This window comes from Arachis ipaensis, chromosome B1 (assembly GCF_059453495.1).
Source record: "Arachis ipaensis isolate K30076 ecotype BB chromosome B1, ASM5945349v1, whole genome shotgun sequence".
NCBI lineage: Eukaryota > Viridiplantae > Streptophyta > Magnoliopsida > Fabales > Fabaceae > Arachis > Arachis ipaensis.
This window is the reverse complement of record NC_142436.1, coordinates 149,210,654-149,225,241: the sequence shown is the minus strand read 5'-3', so window position 1 is coordinate 149,225,241 and position 14,588 is coordinate 149,210,654. Positions and strand designations below refer to the sequence as shown.

General features: G+C 34.6%; 2 protein-coding genes across 2 annotated transcripts; one reads left to right on the top strand and one right to left on the bottom strand.

The window, feature by feature from the left end:
• On the top strand, window positions 1-3,677 carry LOC107640604 (heparanase-like protein 3). The gene is made up of 10 exons (XM_016344117.3): window positions 1-151; window positions 277-617; window positions 928-964; window positions 1,090-1,273; window positions 1,385-1,530; window positions 1,742-1,972; window positions 2,071-2,260; window positions 2,373-2,498; window positions 2,965-3,064; window positions 3,156-3,677. Exons 2-10 carry the CDS (start codon window positions 363-365, stop codon window positions 3,456-3,458), a joined length of 1,572 nt encoding a protein of 523 aa, XP_016199603.1. The 5' UTR covers window positions 1-151; window positions 277-362; the 3' UTR covers window positions 3,459-3,677.
• A 201-nt stretch (window positions 3,678-3,878) lies between these two features.
• On the bottom strand, window positions 3,879-9,850 carry PHT4;5 (phosphate transporter 4;5). Its single transcript, XM_016344103.3, has 15 exons — window positions 9,291-9,850; window positions 8,945-9,090; window positions 8,539-8,638; window positions 8,138-8,190; window positions 7,635-7,709; window positions 7,474-7,554; window positions 7,295-7,356; window positions 7,109-7,179; window positions 6,584-6,699; window positions 6,115-6,151; window positions 5,529-5,624; window positions 4,941-5,082; window positions 4,780-4,832; window positions 4,350-4,436; window positions 3,879-4,258 (listed from the first exon to the last, which is right to left on the bottom strand). The coding sequence occupies exons 1-15, from the start codon at window positions 9,657-9,659 to the stop codon at window positions 4,157-4,159; spliced, it is 1,590 nt and encodes a 529-aa protein (XP_016199589.1). The 5' UTR covers window positions 9,660-9,850; the 3' UTR covers window positions 3,879-4,156.
• Window positions 9,851-14,588: the final 4,738 nt, after the last annotated feature.

Below are 14,588 nucleotides of genomic sequence, written 5' to 3'. Positions count from 1 at the left end.
AATTGTAATAATGAGTAAGAAGAAAGAACAAGCCCTTCAAAACCGAACCCTGCAGAATGGCAGATAAAGCGGCATCTTAACTCTTACGTTTATAAGTACCAAACCTCTGTGTCTTGTTCTTTGAATCTTTGCAATGCACACAACCAATAAGGTGCCTTTCAACTTGCCATTTCTTCACAAAAGGAAAAGTTTTTTTCTATGTTGTCATTCAACTATAACATAACAACTCTCTTACAACCACTGTTGTCTCTGTTGTTTTTGTCTTTCTCTTTGTAGCCTGCAAAACACTGCATCTACTCTTCACCCTCTATGGCCTCTTGAAAGAACCAGAGAGATCTTTTGAGTTTGGATTGTTCAGGAAAATGGGTTCCTTGATTATAAGGCTTGTGGGTCTGTTCTACTTGGTGGTGAGTTTGTTTAGCTTCATTGGAGTGAATGCTATGCATGGAAGGGAAAGTAGTGGATATGAAGCAGTGAAAGGGATCATTTTGATACATGGGAAATCTCACATTGGAAGGATTGATGATGATTTTGTCTGTGCAACTCTTGATTGGTGGCCTCCTCAGAAATGTGACTATGGAACATGTAGCTGGGGTCATGCTTCTCTTCTCAACCTGGTATTCTTTCTTTCTTTCTTTCTTTGTACTTGTGTTATTTGAATCTGTCTAATTATTATTCTTTTTTCCGCTTAAATTTTTCACTGCTGCAAATTATTCCAACATAATGATAACTAAAGATTGTTTCTGCTGCTGTGTTATACTTTTTTTCTTGAGCTCTGAATATCATTCTGTGATGATATTCTTTTTTCCCATTTATAGAATGATGCTGTAGTGACCTCTCAGACTAACATTCATACATTTAGAATCTGTATGTAGTAGCATAAAAGTGAGAGAGGAATTTACACCTTTTAATTTTCATTTCTTGCAGGACCTCAACAACAAAATATTGTTAAATGCAGTAAAAGGTAAGAAAGAATAGACATCTCTATAATATTCACAAGAAGTTACCTTTTCTTTCTTTTATTCTTATGGGGACCACCTTTTTCCTGGGAGCTTATTAAGGAAATCATTACTTCTGAATATTCTGCAGCATTTTCACCATTGAAGATTAGGTTAGGTGGCACCTTGCAAGATAAGGTCATATATGGGACTGAAGATAGTCCAAAACCATGTACTCCTTTTGTTAACAGCTCCTCTGAGATATTTGGATTCACTGAAGGATGCTTACCAATGCATAGATGGGATGAGCTAAACAGCTTTTTCCAAAAAGCAGGGTAAAAATTAGTTTTCCCTTTTAAGTTGTTTCCTTCTCTCTATCTTTTTAGCACTAAACAAGAATTCTCTTGTTAGTAACAAGTTTAACATTAATGATAGGTATATTTCAGGGCTAAGGTTATCTTTGGATTGAATGCTCTTGCTGGAAGAACAATACAATCTAGTTCTGCAGTTGGACCATGGAACTCTTCCAATGCCGAGTCTTTTATCCGTTACACTGTAAGAAAGAATTACAGCATTGCTGGTTGGGAATTTGGTAAGTGTATGCTCCCTCATTACATATATGCCAAAGTAGCAAGCATCAGTGTAATTGATTCAATAGGACTAAAATTAAAAATGGTGATGATTTCACATTTAGTTTCTAACACAAACATTGCAAGTCTTTCAAGTTCTTTTTGCGAAACAAAAATAACATGTCTCCCTCGGTAGAATTAATTGTTTAAATGAATTCCTTCTTGCTTGTGCAGGCAATGAATTGTGCGGGAGTGGAGTTGGAGCAAATGTTTCTGCAGATCAATATGCTTCTGATATTGCTGCATTAAGAAACATAATTCATGATGTATATAGAGGGATCAGGCATAAGCCACTGGTCATTGCTCCCGGTGGCTTCTATGATGCAAACTGGTTCCAGGAATTTGTAAACAAATCTGGTAAATCTGTTGATGTGGTATCTCACCACATATATAACCTTGGAGCAGGTATCATCCACCAAAAAAGAAATATTAATGTTATAATATTTGACCAATGTTTATGAATTTTGGTTATAACAAAAGCTACTACTTTATCTTACATACAGGAGTTGATGAGCACCTAATTGAAAGAATTCTTGATCCATCATATCTTGATGGAGTGGCTAGCACATTCAGTGGCCTCAAAAATATACTTCAAAAATCAGCAACCAAAGCAAAAGCATGGGTTGGTGAGGCAGGAGGGGCTTACAACAGTGGCCACCATCTTGTGTCTGATGCATTTGTCTACAGCTTCTGGTTAGTTTAACTAACTCACCTTGATTTTTTTTTTATCTTAATTTTTTATTTATTTTTTTGTCATTGGAGATTCTACAAGCATTTACTCTAATGTTAATACATCAAAACACAGGTATTTGGATCAGCTTGGAATGTCAGCTGTTTATGACACCAGAACATACTGCAGACAGAGTTTGGTTGGAGGAAACTATGGTTTACTAAACACTTCTACTTTTGTGCCAAATCCAGATTATTATAGGTACCAAATATTAAATTTCATAGTTGAAGGATGAGCAGCATATTATTGTGGACTCTCTCATTTTAGCTTTCAAGTGTCATTATCTTCAGAAAAATATTGTGTGCTCATTTATACAAACTCGCACATACCTTTCTACCATTGGTTGAGGGTGTAGACTTATCATATGCAGATCACACATTCTATCCAATGGTGAAAAGATGTGTTTTTTTTTTTCGATATATAAAATAAAAAATGATTACAAATTATACATCCCTTTTCTTTGTGAGCTGATGTATCCAACTTGTGTTCTGACATATATAGATGTTTACTTCATTAATTGCTTGCCACTTCATTAAGGAAACCCATTCATGAGAGCTTTTAATAAGGGGTCCCATATGACATAGCTTAACAGTGTTATTTTCTAGGTAAAGACAAGATTATTTGACGGTGATGTGGTTATAATTATATGTCTCTTTCTTCTATGCAGTGCTCTTCTTTGGCACAGACTTATGGGAGTACGTGTCCTTGCAACTTCCTTCTATGGGACAAAGAAGATAAGAGCTTATGCACACTGTGCAAAGCAATCTGTGAGTAAAATTCTCTATCAGTATGATTATATGATAAACTTAGAAGATTATAGTAATGATAGAAACTGATTGATACCATTGTAACAAACAGAAAGGAATCACAATACTATTGCTTAACCTGGACAACAGCACCAGTGTTCATGCAAAAGTGGACTTCACATACTCAAGGACAGGTGCAACTGCCAGAGAAGAATACCATTTAACTGCACAGGAAAGGGACTTACATAGCCAAACCACATTACTAAATGGAAAAGTTCTAACTGTGAACTCAGCTACAGGGGATATTCCTCCTTTGAATCCTCTATATGTAAATCCATCAATGCCAATCATAGTTGGTCCTCTCTCTATAGTATTTGCACATATACCAGATGTTGATATCCCAGCATGTTCCTAGATCATTGGCTCTATGTGAAACCAAGAATTGGTTTTACATGGTGAGTGGAAAAAATAAAATACATGGAAATATAGAATTAAGTATTCAATTTCTTGATTATATACTACTTGGCCATTCTTTTTTGGGGTCAAACACTTGGATTTTTTATGGCTTTGTTTGTATCCCAATGCTTTATTGTGACAGTATCTAAAGTTTATAAATTGAATGCGGATTTGTACATCTCTCATGACCAGCTAGCATCACAACTAATAATGATACATAAGTGGTCCAAAACGAAATAAAGAAAAGTAAGAAACTATTGCATTGTAAGTTTGGTGAGATGTCAGTGACTTAAAATGTTGAAACTATCCAAATGGTCACAAGAATGACCAGTTTTATGGTTGAAACTTGAAATCAAAGGAACAAAACACCACAAGCAGGTAGGACAATTATAACAGACACTTGACCTTGCAATATTACAACAAAGTCAATAATTTCATTTTGGCAGCATATCTGTAAAAAAAGATACAACTGCTATAGCAAGTCAGCGAAAAGAATTTACATACTGCAATACCTATGTTAATGTTTCCTTTCTATTTGACTAAAATGATCTTTTTATAGAAAGATCGGATATACAATCTCTGTCAAAATCTGCCTAGCTTTGAAGTTTACCTAAATTTCTAGGCTGTGTTCAAAATAATCAATGATTGGAACATGTATCAGTTCTCCTCGGAAAAACTCTGAGGCTTACTGCTGGCGAACGCCAACCATATGAAGGTGCCAGTCAAATAGAAGAAGATTGATGGCGCAAATAGTGATATCTACATGGTTTAGATATGGAATATAAATTAAAATACAAAATGATATACACATCATACAATGAAAAAGCAACCAATATTAATAGCAACTTACACTCCATGAATGAGTTGAATCGAGAAGATAACCCGTGAGCGCTACGCCTACAATTCCAGGTATTGCCCCAACAGTATTAGTTATACCCTGAGGATACATAAAGGATTATGATTTAGTATAGGAATAAATGTCATTTTCAACCTAGTACTAGATAACTTAAAGAAATAGTAGTTTTCTTTGGGAAAATTGGTTACTCAGGAAAATTAGGATTGGAGTTTCAATGATACAGAGATACTTTGTGTTCCTCTTCTTATTTGATGGGAAAATTTGTGCTTCCTTCTTTGAGATTTTTTTTTGAAAACGCTATTTATATTTCAATGACTCAAAAATACTGACATATAAGCAGAAGCTACAGAATGAAATTACAGTATTGTAATGGCATTAACCTTATATTGAGTCATATAAGAGTTTTAAGTGTAAGCCAACCTACCAAAAGTATACTTGCATATTCGGGTGACATATCTTGATGGGTACAATAAAGTCCTGGGGAAGCACATAAATAGGAACATAGTAAGGTAAAGAAAAGTACTTGACTGAATTATATATTTTGTACAAAATCAGATAAAGTTTAATTTCAGGACCATCTAATACCTGACAGGGCAAAACTTGAGAGGGCTAAACCACCCGTGAGAATGCTCACAATCTCCCAAGGAGGTAACCCTAGATCCAGCGAGGAAAGAGTCATGCAGATTGCAGGGGACAAAAATGCAATTGATTGGCAGATCTTTCGAACCTATTTTTTTTTTTTTTTTAAGAAATCCAGACAGCAAAGGAATCAAGAATTTGAGGTCAAGGTAGTTATGCTGCTAAAACAGGGGCGGAGCTAGATGAAATATAAGAGGGGGGCAAAAAATATTTACATGATAAAATAAGATTAAAATAAAATTTTAAGGAGAGCTAAACTAAAATTTACATATAATTTACATGTAAAAAATTAAAATTAAAGGGGGCAACCTTTGCCACTATTTGCCCCCCTTTGCCACTATGTGGCTCCGCCCCTGTGCTAAAATAATTTGTAAGTCGTCATCAAAAGGTCCATAATTTAACGTTATGTTGCCAACTCATGCACTGTATGAACATATCCCACAAGGTGAAGTTGTGTCATTACGTGTGTTGTGCCTATCCAATTTTGATCTAAAACTAAAAAGTGAATTAATGGTGTTCCAATGACTCTCATACCGTAGTGGTTTCAACTCCTCTTGCAATCAAGTTGTCGGCTAATTGTGCAGCAATATTAGTCATAAATACTGAAGCCAATGGTGGAAGAATAGACACCTGAAATGATTAAGAACTCACAATCATTAGTATGTAAGTGATTTGAGCCTCTTTCCTCCCAAAAGAATACTGGAAAAGTGTTTAAACATGAGTGCAATTCAAAAGCAATTAAAGACAATGAAAAGAAAAAACCAGAAAAAGTTGCTTTCATTTCATATTTCAAGTTTACAACTACATAAAGTTTTCATGCTCATGACAAACCTAAACTCCTACAGTAATGTGCCAATTTCATATTTACAGAGTGCAAAATGCTTCTCAATAATATTGTTAGCAAATTAAAATTAAACTGTTCTAAATACCATGCAAAAATAGCAATTTGTCATGCACAAAGGTTAATACATTTTGAAGTTTATATTCTCTTTGAAAAAAGGCTGTTTCACATGCTATCTGTCGAAGTCGGAGGTGAAGAATGAAGTGTGTTTTTCTTCATCGAGGCATGAAGAACTGGGTTAGCTAAAGTGAAAAGACGAAATAGAAAAGCCAGTCTTACCCATGCTGCTTCTGTCAGATTTAAGTTCAGCTCCTCACTGCATAGCAAATAGATGGAAGAATTAGATTCTCCATTGGGTCAAACCTGTAAATAATTCTGAAACTAAAAAAGATGGCCAAATGGCTGTCAGTGATTATCGATCTCTGGTCAGCAATAAACAATGCATAAAAACACAGTATATGAAAGAAAAAAAATTGTTAAAGTGTTAACCAATTCCCTCGTCACCTGGATTGCAATGAAAAAAAGCAAAAAGTAGCAACAAGTGGATAATTAAATGGATTTAGATCCTCTAAATTTTAGATTTCACTTGGGAGGGTAAAGTGTGATCTCTCACCATTTATTTCATAAGTGGGACCAAGAGAAAATATGAGAGAAAAAACATTCAAGGATAAGAGATCACACTTTACCCTCTAAAGTGAAAATCCAAAATTTAGAGAATCCAAATTCTAATTAAATTATCAAAGGGTACCTAAAATATGTTGGGAGCCATGATAGACAGGTGTAGTGACCCCAGCTACCACAGAAGTGAGCATATATCATTGCCCATACAGCAGGGCTTCGGAAAAAGGACTTCCAAGGCACATCCTGCATTTGAGAAACAAGACATGAAACAGAGGTCCATTCCAAACTACATTACAACGCAGACACATCACAACTCGTCTGTCACATTCTCTCTCACACACACATCCTCAGCAGTTACAATTAGGGCCTGTTATACTTGGTGCAAACTCCTATGATATTCCACTCAAGAATAAGGATCTAACCCAATGCTGCAGTGTCTGAAGTTAGAAAATTAGATATTTTAAGAGGAGGAAATAAAAGAAGACGCTAGAAGGGTAACATGATGCAAAACAACATGAGATCCAGCAATTAGTTCTTAAAAAAATTAAATATTAGAATGTCATAATCCCAGCCAAAGAGAACTGACAAGTCACTCCTCCCTTCAAGAAGATAAAGTAGAAGCTCTGAAATTGTCATCAAGTATTGAACATACCTTGAAAGAGCTGTTCAATTCCTTTAGAGAACTTTTCTGTGATTGTATCGTGGTACGTTGGACGCCTGGTACTGAATAACCCATTAAACCATAAGGCTCAAAATAATAAATCAAAAGAAAAAGGGGGTAAAAAGTAATGAAGGTATCACATGAAGAAAACAAAAACAAAAAACCACGATTACTCACATGAAAGAGATCCAGCATGTAACTGCGCCTCACCTCCTTCAAGAACTTGAAACCCCAAAAACCTTCAAATTTCAAGTCAACAAAACAAGCCATGATTTTAATTAAATTTGCAGCTCAAGAAACTTATTGGAAGAACTTCACTACTTTGAAACAAGCCATGATTCAGTTATTCTACTTACCATGCAACCCCCAAAAAACCAAATAAATAGAACACTGATTCCCAGCCAAGACTTTGGATAACAGGTGGAGCCAAAAGAAGCCTGACAGATAGTACAATGTCAAAATTGAAGGTAGAGAATGAAATAAAACAGAAAACATAAGAATCCTGAGATATGCATACCCCATAACACTTCCAACACTCAAGCCACCAAACACAAACGCCACTGCGCGTGAGCGCTCTTCCAATGGTATTAACCTGCACATGGCTTCCATTCAAAAGGGTAAGCCTTAGAATCAAATGCAGATACAAAGCATAAGTTTAACCAAATAAATAGTTGGCTAAGGCAGTAACCATCTATTTCACTTAGAACTTGGATTTTGACAGCTGCTCCAAACAATTGTTCTTAATGTTCTGCATCTTTATTTAAGTTTGAATTATTATCTTCAACAAGAGAATTCACAATTTCAACCAGAAATTCCTTGTAGGTGAGAGACTGAATATATTAAATAACTTCAGACCCCTCCCCAACAAAAAAAAGGGGTGAAAATCAACGTGATCACTGTAGAAGTCATCAGGAGATCAATAATAAATAAATAAAAATCAAAATATAAAAGAAAAATACATATAAACAGAAAACATCTATTTGAACCAAATTTGTATATAATATCTGGATATTTACATGCCTGGCAATAAGATCAGTAGCAGCAGATGGTGAAACACCTTCACCAATCCCAACCTGGATATACAATGGAAAGGAACTGCTTAAGACAGTTGGTAAGAGTGCTGAATACAAACCAAGATGTAATTAAAATAGACGTTACTACACATGCACACTAAATACACTTCAGGTACGGCAGATAGAAAATCCAGTGTAAAGATAAATACAATAAAGCCATGAAACTATGTGAGACAAATCAAGGATTTATGTACATAATTGACATTAAGTAAGAAATTAGATGCATTGTGGCAAGCCAGCAACAACAACTAAGCCTTGTCCCACTAAGTGAAGTCAGCTACATGGATCGCATCTCCATAAAGTATGTGTTAGGAAGTAAAGGTACAGGAAAAAGTAAAAATTACTGACCAAAACCCTTGACAATAGTAAGCCAGGCATATATCCAGCAACAAGAGGAACAAAAGCTGTAGCCACTGACCATACCAGTACTCCAACCTCAAGAACTTTTCTGAAAATATAACAAGGAAACTTCATAAGCCCAAAATCCAAACTAAAATCTTTAGTGTCAACTGTAAATGAGATAATTGTCTGATCATTATCCATCTCTATAAATCTTCAACATTTGATTTACTGAGTCGATTCTCATAAAAAACTAGTTACAGATGGAGCTAATTGCCAACAATGGATCAAAGAATTATATGAAAATGATTTAATTAAGAATATAGTAGGATACAAAGAACATTTTAGATATCTCGGTTTGATCATGCCTCTAATAAAAGTATCCTTAAAATTGATGTTGCCTCAGGTAACTAACCTGCCACCAAAAGTCTTGGCTAGCCAACCTCCCGGCAATTGACTCAAAGCATAACCCCAGAAGAATGAGGACTGAACCAACCCAGCCATGGATGAGTTCCACCCAAATTGATGCGACATTGGAATTATGGCAACGCTCAAGTTCACCTGGCCGCGCCAAAAACAAATGCTTATCATGGATGCAACTCTTAGAAAGGATTCTTTTGATTAAAGATTATTAACTATGGCATGTTCATGGAAGCAATTACAAAATTCAGCAACTTGATAAGAAAATAAAGGAAAAGAACTACACCTATAAATATGAACTATGATCAAGTAGCTAACTTTGGTAAAAGTAGAGTAAGAACCTTATCCATGTTACAGATAACAAAGGCGAGGGAAGTGGTGCCGATGAGCTTGTATCTCTGAGGAATATTCTTCCAAGGTGGCCAAATTCCAACGATTTTGGAGACATCCTCGGAAGCCGAAACAGGAGGAGCTTGCTGTTCCTGTTGTCGTCGTTCAACGTTGTCAACTCGAAGGCCATTGAGAACCTTGGACTTGGAGCTGGATGATGATGCTACTGCTACTCTGGGCCTGGGCCTGGGCCTGAGCCTGAGAGTGGGGCTTGAAGGTGAGGGGTAGAATTGGAAGCGCAGAAGATGATGAGAGGTTCTGGTGATTGGAAGTGGAAGGAAGCAGGTTGAGCTATGTGGTCTGAGGGTGAAATTCTCCATTTTTGGTTTCGTGGGAGTGAGAGTAGCGAGTAGCGTAACACAGAAACCATGTATTGTGACTTGTGAGTTGGAGAAGGAGAACTGAACATCAGCTTGCCACCAAGGACCTTGCTTGTGGCTCACATCCAAGGATCACACCAACTATTCAAGTAACCAATTTCTTGGAACATGTTCATTTAATCATATTTTTTTTTCTTAATTTAGGGGTAAGTAAGGGTTGATTTGGTTAGGAGTTATGGTAAAATTAGAATCGAACCGATCAAGATGTAATTAGTTCGATTTGGTTTGAATTTGCATTTTTTGTATATGTATCCGAACCAAACCAAACCGATTAAGAATGAATTGGTTCAGTTCGGGTAATTGGGTACCCGATAGGGGTGGCAAACGGGCCTAAACCCGCCGGGCCGGCCCGTGTAACCCGCCAAAAAAGGCGGGCCGGGCTGGAAAATTGGGACCGCCAAATAGTAAAAGCCCGCTTAACCCGCACCGCTTAAACCGCTGGTTTTGGCGGGCTTTGGCGGGGCGGGGCGGGCTTCCCCGCCGGGCTTAGTATTTTTTTAGCAAGGGGTATTTTTATAATTTTTTTTACCAAATTCCAACTTCCCCAACCCAACTTACAAGAGAATGAAGATAAAAATTGGGTGTTTTAGATTATGTTTGTTTTGTTTTAGAGACAATATTGTTAATTATGTTTTGGATTATGTTTATTTTACTTTGGAAACAATATTTATAATTACAAAGACTTTAATGTTTGTGAATACAAAAATTATAATTTGTTTATACTTTTAGAAATTATAATAGTTAAAAGTAAAAAATAAAAGAGATTTTTTTATATATTTATATATATTATTTAATAGTTAAAAGTAAAAAAAAAAAAAAAAAAGAGGATATTTGGCGGGCTCAGCCCGTCGTTAGGCGGGGCGGGCTAGGATTCTGGGACCGCCTCACTAGGCGGGGTGGGGCGGGCCAGCCCGCCAAATGGCGGGCTTCTGGCGGGGCGGGGCGGGGCGGGGCGGGGCGGGCTTCCCCGCTTGCCACCCCTAGTACCCGATTACTTTAAAATTCATAAAAAAAAAATAAATTATTATCTTAAAAATTCAACAAGTACAATAAATATGTAACATCAATAGAAATAATCTAAACATGTTAAACATCAAATACATTAAAAATTAAACTCATTAAAATCCAAACATATTAATAATAAATAATTATTGTCTAATAAAAAAGTCATATATATTTTTTATTTTTTTATTTAATTAATATATGATCGGGTTCGCGGGTTAGTTCGGGTTCCACATTCCCAAAATCGATACCCGAACTAATTACTAACAAAAACATCGGTTTGGTTCGGATTGGATCCGATTATCCATTAATTTTAGAACTAATTTAATTGGTTCGGTTCGGATTCGGACAGATAATCGAGTACCCGCTACCCTTGCTCACCCCTAAAATTAGTCTCACTTTTAAAATGAGCTCTTTAATTACTGAATTATATTAAAAATTAATTATCAAAATTCGACTTAACAAATTCAAAGCGTCCTGTATATAAACCATATTATTATAACTTATTAATGTAAATCATTTTTAGTATGTTGTTAGGGTTTAGTTTTAATATAATAATAGCATAAATAATTTTATATAATTATTTAATCAGATTTATATATTTAAATAATATATTTAAAAAATTAATTATTTTAATTAATATAATAATATTAATACATACTTAATTATTTATACAAGTATACAAAAGTTAATTTTTTATTATTATTTAATAAAAATATTTTGATTATTATCGTATTCTAGCTAACTGCTAACCTCGATTAATAGGCTGGTATGTTATGGAACTCTGGATTTTCATACGTTGCTGTAGCCCAATTCCGTAATTGGGCCTGAATTTTGTTGGGCTCATTAAATCCTCCGTTTTGTAGCTCATATTACCACTTTTTGAACTTTGAAAAATTGACCAAAAAAAAAAAGAACTTTGAAAACAAAAACACCCCTCCCCTATTCTGTCTGTATTTGGGATGGGTTCTCCTGACCCTTACCATTAAAAAAAAAGGGAAAAAAAAAAATACAAACTGCAAACCATATAGCATTCTGCATGATTGACCAAAAATAGAAAAGGAAAAAAAACACTACAACGAGTTAACATCACATAGCAAGAGCATACTATTGAAAAAAATATTATACTTAGTTGTGATAAGATCAAATTGGATGCCCATTAATATGGGTGGTTGATTTTTATTTCTAATGCTGAATAGAGTTGAAAAGCAAACTTTATACGCCTATAAATAGAGAAACAATCTGAAAAATATTACACAAACAACAATAAAACAAATCAATTTTCTCTCTTTCTTTACGTTTCAACTTTACGTTTCAATTCTCTTTCTTTACTGAATACTTTACTGAATACTTCTCTCTCTTTATATATATATATATATATATTACAACATATAATATTAGTAAATACATATATAAATTATTGTTATTAAGCTAATTATATTAATACTAGAGTCTTCTATTTATACATCTTTATTTTATCTTTAGTATATCTTTATTTATTTCACAATACGTTATCAGTACGAGACTCTGATCAAATTTTTAGAAAGACTTAGGTAATAAATTTTCATTATGTCAAAACTCTCTCATCTTGAATTCAATGCTCTTGATATATCTGGAAACAATTATTTATCATGGATATTAGATGCTGAAATCCATCTTGATTCATTGGATTTTGGAGATACCATTAAGGCTGAAAATAATGCATCACAGAAGGATAAAGCCAAACTCATGATTTTTCTTCGTCGTCATCTTGACGAAGGATTGAAAAAATGAATATCTCACATTAAAAGATCCTGCAGATCTTTAGAAAGACCTTGAAGAAAGGTACAATCATCAAAAAACGGTGGTACTTTCTCAAGTCCGATATGAATGGACGCACTTGCGTCTGCAGGATTTTAAATCAATAAATGAATATAATTCTGCAATGTTTTGAATCACCTCACGAATGAAATTATGTCGAGAAAAGATAACTGATCATGATATGTTGGAGAAAACTTTCTCAACCTTACATGCCTCGAATGTGCTCCTACAGCAGCAGTATCGAGAAAAAGGGTTTAAAAAATATTCTGAGTTAATTTCTTACCTTCTTGTTGTTAAACACAACAATGAGTTGCTCTTAAAGAATCACGAAACGCGCCCAGTTGGCGCCGCCCCATTTCCTGAAGTAAATGCGGCAAATTACCCCAGAAGAGGTAAATGGCAAGGTTTTAACAACAAGAAAAATTATGGAAAGAAAAGAAATTATGTTCAAAAGAGAGGATCTCACCAGAAGTGGGATAAAGAAAGAAATATTGGGCAAAATAAATCAATAGAAGATAAGTACTTCCGTTGTGGTGGAAAGGGTCATTGGTCACGTACCTATCGTACCCCAAGGCACCTAGTCGATCTTTATCAAACATCTTTGAAAAAAGACGACAAAAGAAAGGAAACAAATTTCGTTTCAAATGATGCTAAAAATTTCACCATTCATTATGATGTATCTGATTTCTTTGAAGATCCTGAAGAAAATATTGGTCATTTGATCAATGATGTAATGGTTTAATATGTGAGATTGTTAAGTATTCATGTAAATAAATCATGTATGAAACTTATTGTTAAGTTTTATTTTCTATTTATTTGAGTTTCAAATATGATGTATATAAATAATGAAATATTAATATTCATGAATTTTGAAATAATTAAATGTGTTAAGTTTTAAAATAAAATTTCAGTATATGACATTATGTACAGTGTTTCTTAAAAAAATAATTCTAATCAAGAATTCAATTTAATTGTGCATGTATTACTACTCATTTTATTATTATTTGTCTTTGAAGATAATGGTAAGGACATATAGTGAAGATATTTGCCTTACGGATAGTACAAGTTCGCACACCATTCTCAAAAATGATATATATTTTACCCATCTTGTGCCAAAAGAAGAATGTGTTAATACTATTATTGGCTCAGGCGATGTGATAGAAGGCTCCGGAAGAGTTCTAATTTTATTTCCTGGAGGAACAAAATTTATAATAAAAAATGTACTATTATCTACCAAGTCTCTGAGGAACTTGTTGAGTTTCAAAGATATTCGCCGAAATAGATATCATATTGAAACAATGAATGAGAGAAATCATGAGTATTTATGTATCACAACTCATAATTTAAATAAAAAAATTATATTAGAAAAGTTATCCTCACTTTCATCTGAGTTGTATTGTACCAAGATTAGTGCAATTGAATCACATATCATTGTAAATCAGAAGTTTACTAACCCAAATGAATTCATAACTTGGCATGATAGATTAGGTGATCCGGGAACAACCATGATGAGGAGAATTATTGAAAAATTCCATGGACATTCACTAAAGAACCAGAAGATTCTTAAATCTAGTGAATTTTGTTGTGCTACATGTTCTCAGGGAAAGTTAATTTTAAATCCATCACCAGTAAAGATTGGATTTGAATCCCCTGAATTTCTAGAAAGGATTCAAGGTGATATATGTGGACCTATTCATCCACCATGTAGATCTTTTAGATATTTTATAATCCTAATAGACGCATCTTCAAGATGGTCACATGTGTGCTTATTATCTTCTCGCAACCTGGCGTTTGCGAGATTACTGGCTCAAATTACTCGATTACAAACACAATTTTCAGAAAATCCAATCAAAGCAATTCTTCTTGATAATGCTGGTGAATTTACTTCCCAAGCATTTGACGCTTATTGTATGGCTAATGGAATAAGTGTTGAACATCCAGTAGCTTATGTTCACACACAAAATGGGTTAGCAGAATCACTTATTAAACGCCTCCAATTAATTGCTAGACCCTTACTTATGAGAACAAATCTCCCAACCTCGGTTTGGGGGCATGCTATTTTACATG